The following is a 21,537-nucleotide window of genomic DNA, read 5'->3' as shown; positions in this document are numbered from 1 at the left end:
CTAGTGTATGAAATATAAAACAAGTCATTTCTGTTTGCTTTTAAAATAATAATAATAATGGATTCGGAATGGTATTCTGGGCTTCTCCTGCACAACGAAATCTTTGCGGAAGCTGCCTCAGTCCCCGCCTGCTCTGTGATAATATTTAACTAGAGAGGAAATCCCAGATTTCCAAGACACAGTTCTTACTGAGAATAAATAGAACTCGGGGAAATGAAGTGGGAGGTTACAAAGAGCAACTGCGGAGAGGGAAACGTGAGCACCACCAGTGTTTAGTGAAAGAAGAAATATATCTAAACCTTCAGCTGCAGCGACATTTCTGCGCTGGTCACATGGAAGCTTAAAGAGTCAAATGCTCCACAAGCCATTAGTTTCTCAGACTCCTGTGAGGGATTAAAGTTTGTCTTAATCAACTGCTAAAGCAGAGATGAAGGCCCAGCCGGGCCAGCCCTTTATACTTTCAAAGGAGGGCTTCACACGGGTTCAGCATTCAGGGCAAACTAGGGAATTCAAATAAACGCTCAGCATCTACAGCAAGGCAACGGACAAGTGGGCACCTTTGGGAGACATGGAGATGCAAACCATGGCACTATTTTGTTCACAGAAATCTCACCTGGCTTTGTACCCCTCTGCACAGTGATTATCGAAACTTCATCAGGGTATAAGAAACGACGTTTGAGTCCAGCAACACCTTAAAGACCAACGAAGTTTAATTCTGGGTATAAGTTTTCTGTCCATGCACCCATCTGCCTAGGTTTCCCAAGCTTCCACCAGGGGCTGCAGTGCCCCCAGTTTCAGGGGCTCAAAACCACCGGCATGGAGTGGGCCACAGGTGATATCCCTGCCCACAAAGAGCCCCGTCATGCACGGCAGCATGCGGTGCAATGACATGCCCCAGAAGTGACATGTCACATGGGGCATGCCACACAGGGACGTTTTAGCAATTTGAGGGAAACTCTATGATTTTGTGTGCGGCCACTCTAGCAATTTGGGGGTGCCATAGAGCTTCCCAAAAATTGCTAGAGTATCCCCGCTTGAAACCATAGAGTTTTCCCAGAGTTCCTAGAGCACCGCCACACAACGTGCTCCGCTTGATACGTCACTTCTAGGTGATGTCATTGTGCCTCGCTCGCTTTGCACATGTGAGAAAAAGTCCCCTGCTGGCAGCCAGTGGGGACTTGACAAACCTACTTCGGTCTGCACATGGAAGTTTATACCCAGAATAAAATTTTGTTAGTCTTAAGGATGCCACTGGATTCAAACTTTGTTCTGTGGTTTCAGACCAACAGAACTACCCACCGGACTCTACCTTCAGCATATACAGAGTAAGAAGATTATTGCAAAAAACAAAATAAGATAAAATCCTGAAGCTCAATCCTCAAGAATCATTGCTGTAAACTATGAACTTTTTTTCTCCAAGGTCAAATCCAAATGCTGTATCTTTCCCTTGCAGGAAACCAGGCCTGGACCAAGTTACAGCGTAATAAGGACCTTTAAGAATATGTTTGGTGGGATTCGTTGTTGTTTTCTGATTGCACGTCACATTTCCATCCTACTGGCTAACCTCGTTCATTTTCCTCCCATCCAGCAATATTCAATTGCCAAAGCTGTTTTCGCTATGCTAAGCTGCTGGGAAAACTCTCTTTGTGGTAACTTTGTCTACCAATCCCAGGCTTCTCACCAAATAACCCTTGATATGCTTTTGAAGAACTGTAGGTTGGGTTTATTCATTTATTTCTCAGAACGTAGGATAAAAATCACCAGCGTAGCTGACAAAAACAATAGCAGGGAGGAGGCATGGCTCAGTGCAAGAGCCTTTGCTTGGCATGCAGATAGGGTTGCCAATCTCCAGCTGGGGGAAGGGATCCCCCGGTTTGGAGGCCCTCCCCCCACTTTAGCGTCCTCAGAAAGCGGGGGGGTGGGAGAGAGGAAAATGTCTTCTGGGCACTCCATTATTCCCTATAGAGACCAATTCCCATAGGGTATAAAAGAGAATTGATCTGTGAGTATCTGGGGCTCAGGGAGGGGCTGATTTTTGAGGTAGAGCCACCAAATTTTCAACATAACATCCCGTTCCTTTCCTTAAAATACCCTCCAAGTTTCAAAAGGATTAGAGCAAGGGGACCAATTCTATGAGCCCCAAAAGAAGGTGCCCCTATCCTTCATCGTTTCCAGTGAAGGGACGGCATTTAAAAGCTGTGTGGTCCCTTAAAATGTGATGGCCAGAACTCCCTTTGGAGTTCAATTATGCATGTCGCAACCTTGCTCCTGGCTCCACCCCCAAAGTCTCAAAATATTTCTTGAATTGGACTTGGCAACCTACATGCAGAAGGTCCCCAGTTCCACCCCCAGCATCTCTATTTTAAAAGATGAGGTAGTAGTTGATGGGAATGAGCTCTACCAGAGACCCTGGGAAGCCACTGCCCATATGAGTAGACCAGGGCTTTGGGGGGGTTTTTTGAGCAGGAACTCCTTTGCATATTAGGCCACACACCCCTGATGTAACCAATTCTCCTGGAGTTTACAGGACTTTTCTTACGGGGCCTACTGTAAGCTCTTGGAGAATTGGCTACATCAGGGGTGTGCGGCCTAATATGCAAAGGAGCTCCTGCTACAAAAAGGATCTGATTCAGTTCAAGGCAGCCTCATGTATGCATGTGATGAAATCCAGCATCTGTTTTCCCACCATATCATTGAATTGTAATTCGCCAGGGTTTTGTTTTGTTGGTTTTTTAAAAAAAAAAACGAACATCAGTTAATGGAAGACCTGGAGAAGAGACTTAGTGTCGCCAAGCTCAGCCTGGGAAATTCCTGGAGATATGGAGCTAGTCACATGGAAGAGAGAACTCAAAGAGATGGATTTCAGTGAAAATCAATGGCATACCATACAGCAGGGGTGGCCAAACTTGCTTAATGTAAGAGCCACATAGAATAAATGTCAGATGTTTGAGAGCCGCAAGACGTGAACGTCAGATGTCTGAGAGCTGTAAACAGATGGGGAGAGGGGAAAGAAAGCAACTTTAAATGTATTCTCCAAGCCTCCCACTGGCTTGGCTTGGAGAAGTATTTTAAAAAGAGAAATGCCTTCATCAGGGTGAGCCACACAATATGAATGAAAGAGCCGCATGTGGCTCCCAAGCCACTGTTTGGCCAGCCCTGTCATAGAGTTTGCCCGCCCACTGCAGCTGCCGTTTTCTTCCACAGGAAGTGATCTCTGTTACGGGGCGATCAGTTGTCATTCCAGGAGAACTCCAGGCCCTGCCTGGAGGTTGGCAAACCAAGGGAGACTGTAAAATAAAACTAAAATACCAGCAAGCACCACATCTCTCTCTCTCACACCCCATTCTACATTTCTGGTGACTGGAAGCCTGCTGCTTTCGTAGCATACAAATGGCGAAAGAAGGCATGGAGCGAAGGAGCCTTTCTTTTTCAAACTGGAAATGTTTGACAGACTCAACAGGATTTTTTTTTAAAAATAAAACTTGATGAAATCACAAACAAGAAAAAAAAAATCTATCTCCACAGTACATGAGAGAATAGATTTCAACAGGCCAGATTTATTGTCCTTTAGACAGACGCAGATTGGGCTTTACTCATTTATTTCCCCAGCACTCCATTTTAGAAAATAAAATAAATATAAACAGGGCAGCTGAAGCAGGTTTTGTTTTTTTTTAATTGACAACTCATCTCCCTCCTGCAGCTCTGGATGAGAGGACGAAACACAAGGCCTTCCACAGTCAGGGACCTTTAAGGCCTTATACGGTCAGGTACCAACTTACCCACTGGACCGCCTCTCCCAATACATCCCCCAGAGAGCTTTACACTCCAGAGCCAGAGTCTTTTTAGTTGTGGCTCCAGCCCGGTGGAGCATGCTCCCAAATGAGACCTGGGCCCCACAAGACTTAGTACAATTCCACAGGGTCTGCAAAATGGAGCTGTTCTGCCAGCCCTTTGGTTGAGGCGATGGAGTGTCTGGCTGTATTGGCCTCCCCTGCTCTAACCCGCCTATGTCATACTTTATATCAACTAGCCCATAAAAAAATTAGACCTATAGGCTTACCTCTAGATTCCTTACGCCTATCATCTGCCTCAAAATTCAAGATGTTCAAGAAAACACAGGCTTTTAGATATTCATTTCCAGTGCCTGACTGAGGATGCGAGGAAAACGTGCTCTCCACCTCACCTGGGATTATTCCCGACTCCCGGCCAGTTAGTCACTTATTTCTGCTCTTTAACTGATCCTCAGCTAAGAAGGGCATTCATGTCGGCCAGAATTAATGTACTCCTGTCGGCCATCTTCCCTGGAAGATGTCAAAAAATCCCCTATGAATTTAGAGGATGCCCTTGTAGTTTGAGAGCGACTGAATCCGTTTCCCATGTTGCATGAAATTGCCCATTTTACATTAAGTTCTGAGAAAAATTTCTGAACTCCCTTCTCTATACTTGTTGTGGTGTTTCTGACAGAGCTAAGGTTCAGTGGTTACTTTCTGGTCATAATTCCCTCATAACCTCTAATGTTGCCTGATTTTCCTCAGTTCACAATTCGAGCCAGGGGAACTGTTAACTGATGTATTTTGGTTAATGTTCACTTTTAAAAAATCCTATTTCAAACTTTTAATGTAGTTTTTTCGCTATGCCGATAAAGATTGTCTGTCTGTCCAACTATACAACAGGCTACAGCCTGGCCCATCTACTGATATGCAGCTCTTGCAGGACACCCATGAGATTGGGTTGATTCTGCTGGTTTATAGCTCACCACTTCAGTTAATTAGTCAATTCTAAGTTTTATTTTTTGATTGTGGGTAGAACTGTTTTTTATCTGCCTTATTAACTACTGTAACCTGCCCCGAGCCCACTTATAGAGGAGGGCAGGCTAGAAATCTCAAGTAATAAATAATAAGCAACTTGCCACAATCCGAAAGCAACTTTCAAAGGCTGTTACTAGAAAGTCCAACACCTGAAATTCCTGATACCACCACTAACATCTAAAACAAAATTAAAAGAGGGGCTGAGGACTAAACTAGGCATGATGGATACTACCACCACTTTAAAGTCATTTAAAAATGCCGAGAAGACTGGCCCAAAGCATGGTGGGCTGAGACGAGCTTGTTTCTCCACCCCCAGACCTTATCAGTTGCTAAAACGGCTGCATCCCACGGCTGTTTGAAAAGGAACGGGGACAGACTTCCAGACTGCAGGCTCTCGTATTTCTCTGTTACTTTCAAACAACAGCACTATCCTTGCAGCGCTCATGAGGATACCATTGCATCTAGTCCTGTCCTCAGAATCATGTCTTGGGTAGTAAGGGAGGGCCAGTTTGCGCACAGGTGCTCTTCATTTGCAGTTGTGACTGCACACTGCTTGTCGGGCGCTACAATCAAGCATACTGGGAATCCAGCAACCATTTGTAAACCGGGATGCTTGTTGCCTGCAATGTCCGGTCACCATGTTGTAAGAAAAAGGGCGTCATCCATATTTGCCCCCCACACACAGAACTTTGGTGTGCATGAACACAACTCCAGTCAGTCGGTTTGTACTTACCAAAGCTGTGTGCATGTAGTGAATATAGCATTGGTATACCCCTGTTCATACAACACAGTATCCATGTGCATTGGAAGGACGATGGACAGTTCACAGTCCAGGTACACTTGAATGCAACACCTGAAAAATGTTTTTATGCATGCAACTATGGCACTGGACACCAAGCACCGGAGAGAGAACATCCTCAAACACATTGTAAACCCCACTCTGGTGAAGCAGCATTTTGTAGTTATCAAGTGAGGCAGGAAAGTTCTGTTCTGCTGATGGAAATTTTAGTTGGAATCCAACCCACACCCTGCCCTCAAAGAACTCTGAAAATCAGAGCACAGGCAGTCATATGGCAATCATGTTATAAGCATATCCAGGGGTAGAATTCTAACAGGAGCTCCTTTGCATATTAGGCCACACACCTCTGATGTAGCCAATCCTCCAAGAGCTTACAAAAAAGAGCCATGTGAACTCTTGGAGGATTGGCTACATCAGGGAGGTGTGGCCTAATATGCAAAGGAGCTCCTGCTAGAATTCTACCCCAGTTGTAAGCATATCCAAGGGGGGAATTCTAGCAGGAGCTCCTTTGCATATTAGGCCACACACCCCTGATGTAGCCAATCCTCTAAGAGCTTACAAAAAAGAGCCTTGTATGCTCTTGGAGGATTGGCTATATCAGGGAGGTGTGGCCTAATATGCAAAGGAGCTCCTGCTAGAATTCCACCCCTGAGTGTATCAAGCCATGGAGCTGACTGGGTTGGACCGTCATCTTATGCACTTTTCGCAAACAAAACAGTTAGTTATTATATTTACTCCCCAAAGCATCTTTCTCCTCTCCTCCATTTCATTCTTACGACAACCCTGTGAGGTAGTTTAAGCTGAGCGTGTGTGACTGAGCAAGGTCACTGAGCAAGTTTTCACAGCAGCATGGAGATCCAAGGCTGGGCCTCCCAACTCCTACTTTAGCCCTCCAACCATTATAACTGCATTGCCTCTTTTAAAATGTGTTTAATGTTCTATGCTGGAGCACTTAAGCTGTGTGGAAAGGCACAGTGAAAGATTCTGGGGCGGGGGTGGGGACTCCGAAAGGGGGGGGGGAGAACGAGCTATCTGGGGCAGGCATTTTTCTTTTTTATAAAAAAAGAAACCCTGTTAATTTGTAGAAATGAATTCTGAGAGGAAGATGGAGCAAGGAATGTGTGCAGGGGGCGGGGTGCTTAGATCCGAAGAATGAGCTACACTGTGAGAGGAGGATGAATTTGGAGTATGGGAGAATGAAAGAAGAGAAAACATATTCCACAGCAAATAAATAGGGAGGGGGATAACTTTAAGTCCCATCGCTTTCAAAATGGGGGAAGCGAAGCTCGCGTTACGTTGTCTGTTGAAATCAACCTGCCTTCAGAAAGATTGCCTGCTGAATAAATACCTCCTGTAGGGGAAACGTCTTCACATACTGACCCAAGAAAACCTGAAGAGTCTACCTTCCCCGAGCCGTCTCATTCTATCAGGAATGCAAGGCAGAATCCGTGCACGGGGGGGCTTCGTTTCTGCAGGTCAGCAGCTGTTTCCTCGCTTCAGGTCCTGACCCCAAAACCCCTATTACTGTTGTCTGCACTGCGGCCTTCAAACAAAAAGATTTATTTCTCCCAAGTCGTGAGGATCCAGGCCGATTCCAAAGGAAACAAGATTCCAAATCAGCACTCCATTTGTTAACTTGAGTCAAAGGCCTCGCTACAGTGTGATGTTTCATACAAAGCCATAGACCATGCGATTAAACTGCCAAGCAAGCATTTGCGGATCTGATTCTCAACTAATAAACAAATTTGGGGGGGGGGGGAGGAGGGGGGGTTGTGCTCACTGCAGACAAACAACTAGAATTCTTCTTCTGAAAATACGAGTCATCACTTGGTAGCCTGTGTGCTAATTCTTTTCATCTTGGGAATTTCTTCTCCCCCTCCCCTCTTCTACGGAAAGAGAAGATTACGGGGCCCTGATCCAGGAAGTTCAAAATGGACTCAAACAGGGATTTTTTTTGTCACAGGAACTCCTTTGCATATTAGGCTACATCTGATGTAGCCAATCCTTCAAAAGCTTAGAGCAGGCCATGTAAGAAGAGCCCTGTAAGCTCTTGGAGGATTGGCTCCATCAGGGGTGTGTGGCCTAATATGCAGAGGCGTTCCTGCTACAAAAAAAGCCCTGGGCTCCCAGAAGATGGCTGAGCTGTACCTATTAGGGCTGCCAACTCCAGGTTGAGAAATTCCTGGCGATTTCAGGGTGGAGAATTTATAACGCCCACAGAGTCCATTCTTCAAAGCAGCTATCTTCTCCAGGAGAACAGATATCTTTAATGTGGAGATCAGTTCTAATTCAAGGAGATTTCCAGGCCCCACCTGGAGTTTAGCAATCTCTTTATTTCCCTTTCTTTTGCTGGCTATACAAAACAGTCTACTTCGTTAGGAATCAACAGCAAAGAAGTTTCAGATGATAGGCATTTGGAGCAGATAGATAATGGAAGGGGTTAGCCCACTGGAATCCTAAAGATTTTTTGCTAAAAACCAGCACCCAATAGGAAGGAAAACAGCTCTTGCATGGCTACTACACCTATTTCCTCTCTATTAAAGACATTCGGGCCGTGGGGGGTGTAGAAGACACCTGCTTTCAGTGCTATAACAATTTTCACCAGGCTGTGTTCCGTGTTGCGTGACAGTTGCATTGCTATAAACCATTTTGCGCAAGATACTCTAAGCAGCATCACCAAGCAATTAAAAAGTAATGCAATGCTCTAATTTAGCCAATGTTACTTTTGTGGTGTATATTTACAATACACACTGCGATATTATAATCTCTCTCTTCATTGGTTCATCATTCCATTTTTAAAGGATAATTTATTCACTGAAATATTTGAGCCACTAAAAGCCCTGCAATGAAGTCATCCTAAACTTTGTGGATGTTACAAAAGGAAAAAAAAAATAAATGGATTCCATTTCTGAGAGATAAAACAGCCAGCTTTTTCGACACCAAAAGAGTTAGCGACAAGCAAAGAGACACGTCTGTCTCCTCGTAAGAGGTAGTTTCAAAAAAGGTAATGCTTAAGGGGTAATAAAAGAAAACACAATGTACCCCACCTTTCTTGGCATATATTACCCATGACTGATATATTGTCATGCCCGATAAGACTTGCGTAGCAATAGACAGAGATTGGAAATACGTATTCCAAACCGCATTAAGTACATGGCCATTAAGCCAGCTCTGAACCATACTAAGTTAGTGCAGAGCTCTCACCTCATATCCAAGTGTGAACTACAACACCGACGTCCAATCAGATGCAGAAGCTCATCTGCATCCACAATGTACATACTGTTGCTATTCCCACCAATATCCTTGTTTGGACTAACTACATGTAGACGTTTTCTCTTCCGCTGCAGTTCAACAACACAGCATGTGCAACTTAGGCAGCTTATAAAAGGGGGACCCCAAGCCATAGGCTACCAGTGAGTAGTGGGTTTTGCTAATAAAAATATGCACATTCCTGCAGCATCGTGAAATATGACACTATGAACAAAACTATACATTAATCACAGGAGTTTGCCATGGGGGGACTTGCAGCCACAGTCCCCGGGGACAACTTTTGTGTAAGAGCTCAGCAAGCGCAGCCTCCCAATGGGTTGTTTCAGCTGCTGGAAACGGGGGGAGGCAGAAGTTCATTCTCCCCCCACAACACACTCCTTATCCAATGTGGGCCCTGGCTGCACTTTTACATGGCTTGGCCCTATTTCAGCCCCAATTCAAGGAATCAGCTAGGACCATTACATGAACTGTAGACTGCCAGTAGAAATCAAGAACATTTCAGAGACAATTACTGATCGTTTCGCTTGGTGGTTCTCACATTAGATTTTCATCTTCTTTTCTTTTCTTCTTGGCATACATCTGTGCATGCAAACAACGCACTATGTGAACCAGAGGCTCTCTCGTTGTATTGACCTCTGATCTGCAACAATACCAAATGGGACTCTGAGAATGTATAAATTGATGCAGCTGACATCCATGAGCATCAGCTCCAGTTGTACTGTCCATCAGAACAATGGGACCACATTCAGATGTCACAAACAATCCATATAGTTTAAGTGATGAAAGAAGCTTTCTTTCTTTCAGGGCTCGCGCATCAATTTATTCCTGGCTTAGGAGAATTCCAATTTGTGGGTTAAGGAACAGCCCCTAATTTGTCAAAAGCCGGAATTCAAATGACATAACAAATTGGGGTTATATCGAACAGGGGAGTGGAAGGAGCCCCTTAAACTAAGTCGGGTGCCTTTCCATCAGGACCAAACTAATTTGTTAGTGATGTCTGACTATAGCTCCTATCATATGTAAACACTCTCCCATGCAATGTAAGAATTGGTTTGGGGGACTTTTCAAGCCACACTATGAATCTATCTAGCGAAAACTGGTTTGAAGAGTCATGAGTTGTATGTTCCTAGGCTCCTGGCTAATGGCAAGTCACCAAGATGAACCTCAAAGTATGAAGATTTGTGACCCACCCAATCCAATGTACATGAAAGTACATAATGAGTAAGCCCTACAGAAAGCAGGAGACTTCTCCAAAACAAATGTGATTGCATCAGGGACCATATTTCATATAATACAAAAAACCTACACATTTTCATACACTGAGACTGATCAAACAAACCAGATTTCTAAGCAGGAAATCTCAGCATGCCAAGTGGTGGTCTTCTGCATTGTCTTTTCTCAGAGACTTCCCTGAATCAACAACTGTGCTGGAGAAAGGAGCAGAGGGAACTTTGGATTTGTGAAGGAAGAAGATGATTCACTAATTATAGCACAGAAAGATCTGTGGGGATAATAGGCCCAACAGAAGCTAGATCAGATCTAGTTTAGTCTGGTATCTCTGGGGGAAACAATAGGGGATCCTTCAAATTATGTAATAGGGGATCCTTCACCTTATGCCATTTGTGCAGTAATGGATGCCTAGAGAAAAGCAGCCAGGATTCATCAATCAGAGGTAGATTACATAAGAGTCATTCCAACTTACTCCTGAACAAAATGTCATTTATGGATTCCTACCCACTATTTAGGATCACTAGTGAATGGAACCAGTTCATGAAACCAGCTCTTTTCCCTGTGGCAGCCCTCTGAGGCAACTTTAAACACTGCTCCTGAAGATCAGTAGATTTCAGAGCGAGGTGCAGGACAGAGGAAGTGGGGCAGCTATGGCACGAAGGGAGAATCCCTATAAACTTTGCGTCCTCCCTCCCCCTCCATGTCTGTACAAGCTCCTGCTCCATTTGCAAACAGAGAAGACTGGTGACTTCTGCGGACTCCTGCTTGAGTGGCAGTCCCACTCTGTTCCCAAGGGTCCCAAAACTTTTAAGGGGCTGCAAGGAAAAGAAGAGACCTATTTCGTAAAGTTGATCCATTCAGAGTTCATCACATCCAACGTATTATTATTAACGCAGAGTGTTTAATGAAGCTTTTTACGCAAAGGGCTGGCAAGCCCTCAGCCACAAGGAGCAGAAAAAGACCACACTGCAAAGAGCCAAATATAGGACAACCAGCTATCTACTAGGACTTGTATGTGACAAAGACAACTTTGACTCTCGAATAGGGGTCAGCTTGAACCGGAAAAATGTGGTTCGTGTCGGTTTGTGGCTGAGCCACGGACCGAATCAGGAGGTTTGTTCACAAACCAAACCAATTTGTGTTTTGTGGCTCCACAAACCCCATTGAAAAGGGACAACAGTTCCTTTAAAGGGGGCTTGCAGAAAGCCCCAAAAAACAGCTGAGCTGTGGGGAGAAGCTGTTTTTGTAGCTTTTATGGGGGACAGAAACCAGGATTTTAAAGGGACTCTCTATCCACCAATTGCCACCAACGGCTTTAAATGTTCATAGAAGTTTGTGATGACAGACACATCCTGGGTCATCCTTTGTGAACAGGGCAAAATGCATGAAAAATCTTGCTTTGTGGCTCGGTTCATGCCCATACCTACTCTTAAAAGTTTATACCCCAAGCTGCTACTGGACTCAAATCTAGCTCCTATAGACAAATGTAACTTGAATCTGTTCTACTATCGACAAACCTAACTACCCTCTGAAACTATCCACATTGCGAACGACAGTAGTAGTTGGAGTCTATTTTCAGGAAACTCTCTCCAGAAAGATTAAAACCGAAAATTCAGTTTTATTTGGTGAGCAGGGCAGTTTGTACTGCATGAAATATGAAACATGTTGGTCTCTCTCGTGCCCCAAACCAAATTTCAGCTTAATTTTAGGGGAAGTAGAATTGTGTACTTAAAAAGTTGTCAAATGTAAATGGGTCACTGTTTTCATATCTTAAACATCTGTTGTTTATACCCAAGAAAGCTCACTAGGGGCAAAGAAATTAATTCCCCAATTGCTGTCAACCGAGTTAGGGAACAGCAATAAACAGCTTACTGTAAAGCCGCTAGCTACAATAAAAGTGCTGTCAATAAAGTGCGGCTGATATGGTTTCGCTGTGCCAGAAAAATACATCCTTTGAAAATGAAAATCTGAAATGGTAACTAGAAAAGCCTGCCTTGTCCCTATACACAAAGGAACTATATCACAAAACTCTGATAGCACCAAACTCGATGCATCTTTATTTTCTCCTCTGAGTGCGATACAATTTTTAAAAGTTATACATAGCGCATCAATGGGAAAACAAACTCCAGTGATTCATGCACACACACACACGACCCACATGCATAAAAATATAGCAAGTTAAAGAGGAAAAAAGGAAGGAAGTGGGAAGATTCTTGGGACTGCAAACAGATATCTCTCCATACAGAAATGTTCCCTGTTCTAAGGTTGCATTTCCACCACTGCTATTGAAAAATGGTATTATCGCTTAAGGTTCTGATTTCCATTACAATCTGCTGTTTTCACCTGCTTTTCTCCCCTTCCCCCCAATCTTTTTGGCACAAGTTTTCCATACTTGGTCTCACCTCAAAGCAGAATTTCTTCAGAAAGCTGAAAAAAATCTGTGTTTTTTTTTTTTACGGCAGCTGCAAGTGTGTGTGTGTGTGTGCGCGTGTGAAATACATTTCCATAGCCATTCTAAGATTAATTCCTTTCTTCAGTTACTCGCATACATATATATGTAACTAAAAAGAGGAATATTTTATCACCAACCCCGCTGAGCACTGCTTTTCACGGATAGGTAAAATCATTCTTTAAAAATCAAAAATTGAAGCATTTTAACTAATAACATGTCACCCAAATGGTTTTGTTCCGGTGCCCCTATTTCTCTGTTTATACAACAAGGACTGCCGCTGCTTGTACATAGCTTTATGAGGATGCTTAATAGAGGTTTTAGTGTGTGTGTTTTTTTAAAAAAAATAGGAAATATAAGGAAATAAATCACACCGCAACAAGCCACCTGGGATGGGATTTTGTCTCCTTTAGTTATCCGCAGAATTGGCTTGTAGCACTTTTCTGCAACACTCGTGGGAGCCCTGATGAACTCTGTATATATTTTACAGCTAACTATGCTGTTGTTTAAGAGTACACCTTATCTGATTTTATGGAAGGCATCTTGACATTGCGTTGGGCATGTGTCCATAAAAGTGACTGCAAGTATGAAAGTAATTAATGTAGCTCGCAGCAACTGCTGCTCCATTCTGGGACGCAAACCCGGCAACCTGGGAGAACCACTGTTGATTTGCCTGCATTTTCAACAACGGGTGTGAAGTAGTGGAGCCAATTAAATTTCCAATCCAGAATTCTAGGTGCCTTGTTTCTTCACAGACCTAGACTCAGAGTTCTTCCAGCCCCCACAGAGAAGTTTCATCCCACGGCTCTCTTTGAGAACTATTAAACTTGAAACAAAACAAAACCCCAAAAAGCGGGGTAAACAGATCCTAGCGGGGTAAACAGGTAAACGTGGCCTGTCTTTCTTAGCTATCTTGTGGGACCTCACAACTGCTGGCCAAATCCCAGTCTATTACTCTAGGAGTCATATCTCACGTCAGCTCTAAATATTGTTTCGCCAACCATGATCAATAAACAAGAATTTTTGTGGCCACCCAGCAGACCGTCTCTGGAAGTGACAAAATTCAGTCAGACATCATAATAAACACTTCTGATGCCCGGTCACAGACATCCACCCAAATAGGAGACAACTCGCACCTGCTCTCTGGCTTGACAGAGGGCAGGAACTGGCAAACAATGTTTGCAAGTATTGAGGGGAAATTCGTCCAGTGCTATGACCTATCCTCGGGGAGTTATTGCTGCCCTTTCTGCTGTCACCAGTATCCATCTTCAGATGCCCAACAACACATGCAAATACGTCCTGCAGGACTTAATGTTCATCCGTGTGCAGTGTATACGAAGTTTTCAGCATTCACATCTAAGAGTTCCTGTACCATTTAGTTACATACATATATATGTAACTAAAAAGAGGAATATTTAGAGTCTAATGCACAACCCCCTTAAACTTGTTTATATGCAATTATATCAGCCCAACCTAAATATTACTGCTAGCATATCTCCAAGTAGTATATCCATAATAATGATGGAACGCCATAGTTTATGATACTGCAATGGCCACAGTGATAAATACTCCTTTCCCTAAGCATCCTTTGGCAGCATAACAAATCTTAGGGACTACTGTATTGATCTTACCGATTATCTGGGGTAAAGGATAGACCAGACTTATTAAAGAGGTTTAATGTTTTATGAGAGCAACGATCCAATGGATCAAGGCGGCTGCAGGGGTAACCCAACACAAACCATTTCCATCTGCTGTAAAGTAAGACCAAAGCATTCAAATTCAGTAAATCCTTCACTAGGCATGAGCACCACTGAAAGGAGCTAGAAATGTTAGAAAATCTGGAAAAGTCAACAGTGCAATCCTATACATACTACTCTAAGGCCACGGACTTCAACAGACTTGAAATGTGGGCTCCTCTGCTTAGGATTGCACATTTTAATGGCATTGTTTCCTTGAATCTGGTGGTTTTGTTCCATGTATCATTGAACTTATCCCATTAAAATGTTGATTTTTCCATCTAAAAGAAGTGGGGTTTTTTTTAAAGCCTGATTTTGTGACTGCTCTATTATTTTACAGAGCCAACTCTATCATTTTGTAAGCCACGACAGGATGCTACTGGGTATTTCCCATTAAAATGAACAAGAACTACCTGAGAATACAAGCGATAGTGCTCTTATGTGCTTAGCTCGCTCAGAAGGACTTGCCACCAGATGAATGCAGCATATTTAATGGGACAATGTCGAAACCAGAAGCTACCTGCAGAACAGCTCTCAGCATGACATTTGGAACCTCAGAGCATATTGAGCGACCCACCCTCTTTGACTTTTACTGGACTCCACTCAAGGGAAATTCCTCAGCACAAACTGCGCGAAACTGAACGGAACGGACGTTTGAGTCCAGTGGCGCCTTTAAGACCAACATTTTTTTATTCTAGGTACAAGCATGCATACGTTCACATGAAAGCTTTTACCCAGGATAAAACTTTTTTGGCCTTTAAAGTGCCACAGGACTCCAACTTTGTTCTGTCGCTTCAGATCAACACGGCTACCCATCCGAATCTAAACTGGACAGAAACTGTGTACGAGTCTTTAGGCCAATTTCAGTTGAGTTTGTGTGAGAACTTCTTCAATGAGAGTGTACCTACCTTACCATACTCTGACTCCAATACCCTCATAAGATAACTATTCTGGCCAAAAACTTTTTCTTAAAAAATTCTTCTCTACCTGTCAACCCTTAATACCTACGCAAACTCTAGAGCAGGGGTCCCAAACCCTTTTGTTAAAAAAAATCCTGTGGGTACCACTGGAATTCTGACACAAGGCGGTCCCAACCACAAAATGGCCACCATGAGAGGCAGAGCCGCATACAAGGGAAGCCCAAGTGCCCCATAACATTAATTTGCATAGTCCATCAGATCAGGGCCCCTGCAGGACAGCAGCTCTGCCTGGCCACGCCCACTTTCTAAAAAAAAAAACACTTGGTAGGAAAGGTGCCAATGGGCGCCATGTTGGGGACCCCTGGTCTAGAGAACGCATTCCCCTGATAAGTGTATATGAGCTGCCGTTTTAATGTCTGTGTCCTTACAATAAATGACAAGCAATAGGGGAAAGTATACTCCCCGTACTTCTTGCCCCTGAAGGCAAGAGGAAATGTGGTTTCTGCCATCAATACCATGTTCCATAAGCGGGCACGGGTTTTTCTTTGTTTGTTTTATACTCAGGGATCTTTACATCAATGAGAACGCATTTGATCCATTATGAATGGCTCACAGACCACAGAATACTGTCCTTTCACCACCAAGCCCTAGCCAAGATCTGTAGTCATCTTTCCAACAGGTAACAAGGGCAGTTGCCTCGTTGGTATCAAAGTAAAATAAACAAGGCCCTGCTGGTTGAGACGATGTTAGACCATTTTGGTGGGCAAGGAAAGACTTCTGTGTCTTCTGAAAACCTGACACTCTATCTGGGTGACATCCAAACAGCTCTAGATATTATCTGTCCTTCCTTCTGACTTTAACACCATGATTATAAATATGAATGCATCTACACCAAGATTTGCCAGGCTAGTAAAAATAAGTATATCTGTAGCATTGTCTTTCTCTGTCACACATACACACTAAACAGTAAGATTTATAGGCAAACCCTGCATTTATGTCTCCCCACACATCAACTATCCACTCGCTTGAGTGATGTTCAGGCAGGTGAATCATTTTTGGGTTGTTATTTTTGTGGGTTTTTTGCATTTGCAGTTTTAATTCCCATTTTGACACTCCTCAAAGGATTTAAGACCCATTCTTGTAACAGAGCCCAGGAAGCGACAACTGAGTACTCAGCACCAAAACAATGACAAAAGACCTGGGGCAGAGGGCAGGGGGGTTCATCCAAAATAGAAAAAGTTGGGAAGAGTGACCTCTACTTTCAAGTTCTGCTAGTCGAGGTTTTTAACAGCCAGTGGGTTTTCCTTTTCTCATTAGGTGTGTTGGACTGAAGCTCCCCCTCACCTGCCAAATCTTATTCCGAGAGGCTAGAGTGCTTCAAATTGCTTATGAAGAAGCTCTTATGTGGGAAGGATCCCCCCCATCACCCCGTCCTTCAATGCCTTTTAACAAGCTTATGGAGGGTTCTGGGGACACTTACTCTGACAACATACCTGCGAAGTGTGAGCTTTAAACACAGCGGCTTGCTATCAGAGAGATCTCCAAAACCCACAATGCGGTTCTGAGGGAAACGACCAACAGACTGGGAATACCAGAATGGCCATTCACCATCTTTAATAGTGCCATTCTATCAGAGATGTGTCTCACCCTTCCCTTCCCCCAACCCTCGTTGCCGATGGACCCCCCCATCACCAATCCAAACAAACTGCCATTAACTCCGGAGACTACCGTACCAGGTGTGACGTGGGCTTAATACTCGAAACCTTTGACAACTGATGGAATGAAAATGAAGCACTGAGGAGCAACTGCAAAAAAAAAAAAAAAAAAAACCACAGTGCGCGCACGCACCCACAGAGGGGCTTAACTATGGGTCGCTTCAGCGCGACCATCATTAAATAAAAGGTTTCTTTGGCTATAGTACCAGTTTGAACCTTCCCTCCCCCCCTTTCTTATCTACTGCAGGATTGGCAGCCGGCCAGCACAATCCGAGTGGTGCCCTAGTGCCATCTACAGGCTCCTCCTGACATTCTAATTTAACGGCAAAAGACAAGCACCAAGCGAAATGAATTAGACAGCACCGTAGTTAAATCTTTATTAGCGAGGAATTATTCGACCCAAAGAAAGGAGAGGGGAGAGGGGAAAAAAAAACAAACCTTAATATTGGATTTGGTTGAAATGAGAGCTCCCCAGGCTCACGTGGCATATTTCACAACTTTAAAATGAGTTCTGGCAGATCGCTTGTGCATTACTAACATGAGAAAATATTTACAATGGGGTGATGCTTTTTTTTCCTGCATAATTCATTTTATTATTATTATTATTATTATTATTCAAAGCAATGCATTCATTTCAAAAGTGTACTTTGGCCATTTTTTTCAAAAAGAAAACAAAAAAAAGAAAGAAACACACACAAATAAAAACCCTCCTCCAATCGACACACAACTTGACTACTGTACAACAAAAATCACTGCAGCTCCAAAAAGAAAGAGAGAGAGGAAGACTTTCCTGATTGCTTGCCAACAGACACAGTGCAACACAAGCTGAAATGCCTTGCAAAAATCTTTCGAGGATAAGTTACCCCCACCCGACCAACAACAACAAAAAACTTAACAAAACGTTTCCAATCAGTTTGAAACAAACAAATGCAATTAAAACCGGCCTCATTTGAAACATCATTTTTTTTTTCCGTCTCAGAAAGAACGCGTTTCTTGAAAACAGAAATCCCGAAACAGTCAATTGTGTTTTTTTGCATTCGACAAAACAAGAAACAGTTGCTCTTCTTCGGTCAAGCTCTACACCGAGATGTTTCTGACAAGTTTTACGCCATTGTTTTTTAGCTCTGAATAGGTGTGTGTGTGTATGTGTGTTCCTGGGTGCATAGGTGCATGTGTGTTTGAGCATGTAATTCTTCCTTTCCAAAAAAAAAAAAAAAAAATCAGTGACCCATACCATTTTGGACCATCGTCATCATACCTGTTCTAAAAAATGCATAGGCTTGCCCCTCGCTCCCGAGAGATAGTGAAAGGGGCAAGTATTTTTTTCCCCGCCCTCTCTATTCATATTACAACTAAGCTAAAAATTACAGTGAAAGATAAAACATCCTAGCACTTTTTAATACTGGTTGACTGGACATTTGTAGGCAGTACTTATAGACCAGTAGAAGTGGTCGTTTACCTGTCTGCTGTGCAAGGGGCCCTTTGCCTTGAAGCCTCCTTGGGAACTGCACTCTGAGGCACTGAAGTGATCTGAACTAGTGGAAGAGCGTTTGGAGAGGGTGTCACAACCCCCAACAAAGGTGTTGTCCAAAGGGAGCTCCTGAATCACGTGATGCTTTTTCACCGAGACGGGAGTGTCAGGTTTAAGATGGAAAGCGGACTGCGGGGAGGCGGATTTGTAATGCTTAGCAAGGTCGGGACTGCTCGGTTTAAAGGTGGTGGGCGGAGCGGCGCCCCAGTCAAATCTTCCTATACTCTGCTCCTCCAGCTCAGCTGGAAGGCTAATTGTCCCGTTGATAGGTTCATGAACCGCGTCCTCCGGTTTGGATTCCTCAATGGTCACAAAGTTCAACAGGGAACTCTTGGGAGACTTCCTTTTCTTCCGCTTCTTCTTCTTGTTCTGCTTGTTCTCCTGGTTGGGGGACATCCACTCGGCACCTTGCTTGCTCCGCTGGGCCGCTTTGAAGCGGGAGGCGTGGCGGCAGCGGACCAGGACAGTAACAAAGATCACTACAATGACAACCATGGCGCCCGCCACAATGGCGATCATGATGGTAAGGTAGTCCTCATTTTGGTACGGCTGGCTGCTGTCCCCAATGTTCCTATCCAAGGGGGTTTCCATAGTCCTGCGAATCAAGTCGTAAATATAAGAGGCATTTCCAGCCGTGTCATTGACATACAAAAACACCAGCACAAGGGTATGGAGGGATTTAGGATAACCCAGGTCACTGATATTGACTACTAACCGATGCAGCCCCACATCAGTAGGAGTCGGCTTCTCTTCCAGGGTAATATTCCCTGTCACCGGATCAATCCGAAATAAACCTTTGTTGTTTCCACTGACAATGGTGTATTTGAGTTCAGCGTTCATCCCTGTGTCGATGTCAACAGCAAATACTTCCGCGACTACAGAGCCAGGGATAGCTGAGAGGGGCACCAGTTTAAAAGAAGTGTTAGAAGGTGGGTAGATGACTACCGGGCTGTTGTCGTTAACATCCATGACATTGATGGTGACCTTTGCGGTTGATGAGCGGGGTGGTTGCCCTCCATCAATGGCCTTGACATCAAAGGTGTAGGAACTCTGCTGCTCTCGATCAAAGGACACGTTTGACTTTATAACTCCAGAATAAGGATCCAAAACAAAGTTCTCATTGTCATTCAGGATGGAAAGGGTAACAGCCTTATTCTCCCCTGCGTCTGCGTCCGTGACCGTGATCACTCCTACAGTACTGTACTTTGGTAAGTTCTCCGACACAAAGAACTGAAAGTGATTATGAGTGAATTTAGGACTGTTGTCGTTCTCATCCAGCACCGTAACTATGACAGCGGCTTGGCTCTGCAGGGGTGGAGTACCATTGTCTCGGGCTGTTACAGTGAAAATGAACCTCTCCTGTTCTTCTCGGTCAAAGACCCGGGAGGCTGTCAAAACCCCAGTCTTTCTATCCAAATCAAAAAAGGAAGCGTTGGGGCCCAGCTGATACACAATGTCTGCATTTTTCCCACTGTCCTCATCTGTGGCACTAATAGTGGTTAAGTACAGACCACGGCGATTGTTTTCGGAAACCGACAGCTCAATTACGGGCTGGCTGAAAATTGGAGGGTTGTCATTTTCATCCTCCAGCTTTACTCTTACCAGGGCCGTCTGGTTCAAACTGGGCTTGCCGGAATCAGAGGCAACTATTTTAAAGCTGAATTCTTTGGTGCCCTCATAGTCCAGCAAGGAAGAGGTCTCTAACAAGTACTGGTTGTCGTAGACAGCCTTCAAGTGGAATGGCACCTCTCTCTCAATGAAACAGATCACTTTGCCATTCACGTCAGTGTCCTTATCTGAGACCGTAATCAGAGCGATCTTGGTATTGACAGGGTCTTTCTCAGATAAGTACACTGTGCCATTGATGGGACTTATAATGTACCTGAGGTCTATGTTAGGGGGGTTATCATTAACATCAGTCACGTTGATGGTAACAGTTGCCCGAGCAGGGGTGGAGCTACCATCGCTGGCCAACACTGTCACCTTGTGAATAGCAGTCTCCTCGCGATCTAAGGCCCTCTGAACTGTAATCAGTCCAGTTGTGTTGTTTAAAGCAAAGAGTCTTTTAGTCGCAGGAGCAACCTGGGCACCAAAGATGTATCTGATCTCTGCATTGCTTCCTACATCTGCATCTGTAGCATGAAGCTGGATGACTGAGGTGCCTACAGGGGCATTCTCTGGGATGTGGACTTCCACCTGACCCTCTTTAAACACTGGCCTGTTGTCATTCACATCACTTACTGTGACCTGGAGGATAGCGGTGCTGGATTTCTGGGGGGTTCCTCCATCCTCCACTTTGATTTTCATCACATAGGTGTCTTTCTGCTCCCTGTCCAGGTTCTGCTGCACAATCAGTTGTGGCCACTTCTCCCCTTCCGGAGTCTCCACTATATCCAGCCCAAAGACGCTCTGCCCGTTCAAAAGTTCATAGTGCTGCACCCCATTGAAGCCGGTATCGGGATCCGTAGCCGAGGGGATGGGAAAGCGGCTATTGATCAGGGTGTTTTCGGGGATGGAGATATTGATGACAGGCGATGGGAACATGGGGGCATTGTCATTGGTATCCTTCACAATGATTTTGATCTTGATCAACCGGAAAAAGTCATTGGGGAGAATCACCACCTCCAGCTCAAAGAAGCACTCGTTCTCTTCCGCATATGCTGCTCCAGCACAGAGCCGCTCTCTGTCAATTCGATTCGAGGTGGTAAAGATCTCCCCTGTCGTGCTGGACACTTTGACCAAAGGGGCATCCCCCGCTTTGGACACCAGTCGGTAGACGAGACTGGTACTGGTCCCCGTGGCAGAACTGATGTGAGAGATGTTCAAATCCTTTGGTATGTTCCCAATGGGTACGTTTTCGGGCAGCTCCTCTCGAATGGTGTAAATAAGTTCTTGAGCTACGGCAGAATCCAGCCTGAGACAGGCAATCAGGGCAGCCAGCAGGTAAAAATCCCTCAGGTCCATGATAAAGTGTAGTTCCTTCTCGTCTTAGGATCGCAAGGGTTCCACAAAGGACAGTCGGACGGTCGACAAGGGGAGAATCACAGGATGCATCCCATCGGCGCTCTTCTTTCCAGAC

At 44.3% G+C, this 21,537-nt stretch overlaps 1 protein-coding gene across 6 annotated transcripts in view; it reads right to left on the bottom strand.

The window, feature by feature from the left end:
• PCDH9 (protocadherin 9) overlaps positions 1-21,537 on the bottom strand; it is a 1,273,931-nt gene extending 1,252,394 nt beyond the window's left edge. For all 6 annotated transcript variants that reach the window (XM_060233542.1, XM_060233545.1, XM_060233543.1 and 3 more), the window contains exon 1: positions 18,387-21,537. In XM_060233542.1, coding sequence (XP_060089525.1) covers positions 18,387-21,422 — 3,036 coding nt within the window. In that variant the 5' untranslated portion in view covers positions 21,423-21,537. The remainder of the gene's footprint in view (positions 1-18,386) is intronic.

Source organism: Heteronotia binoei, chromosome 3 (genome assembly GCF_032191835.1).
Source record: "Heteronotia binoei isolate CCM8104 ecotype False Entrance Well chromosome 3, APGP_CSIRO_Hbin_v1, whole genome shotgun sequence".
Lineage (NCBI taxonomy): Eukaryota > Metazoa > Chordata > Lepidosauria > Squamata > Gekkonidae > Heteronotia > Heteronotia binoei.
Note: the sequence above shows the minus strand (reverse complement) of the source record. Positions and strands in the feature narration are given on the sequence as shown.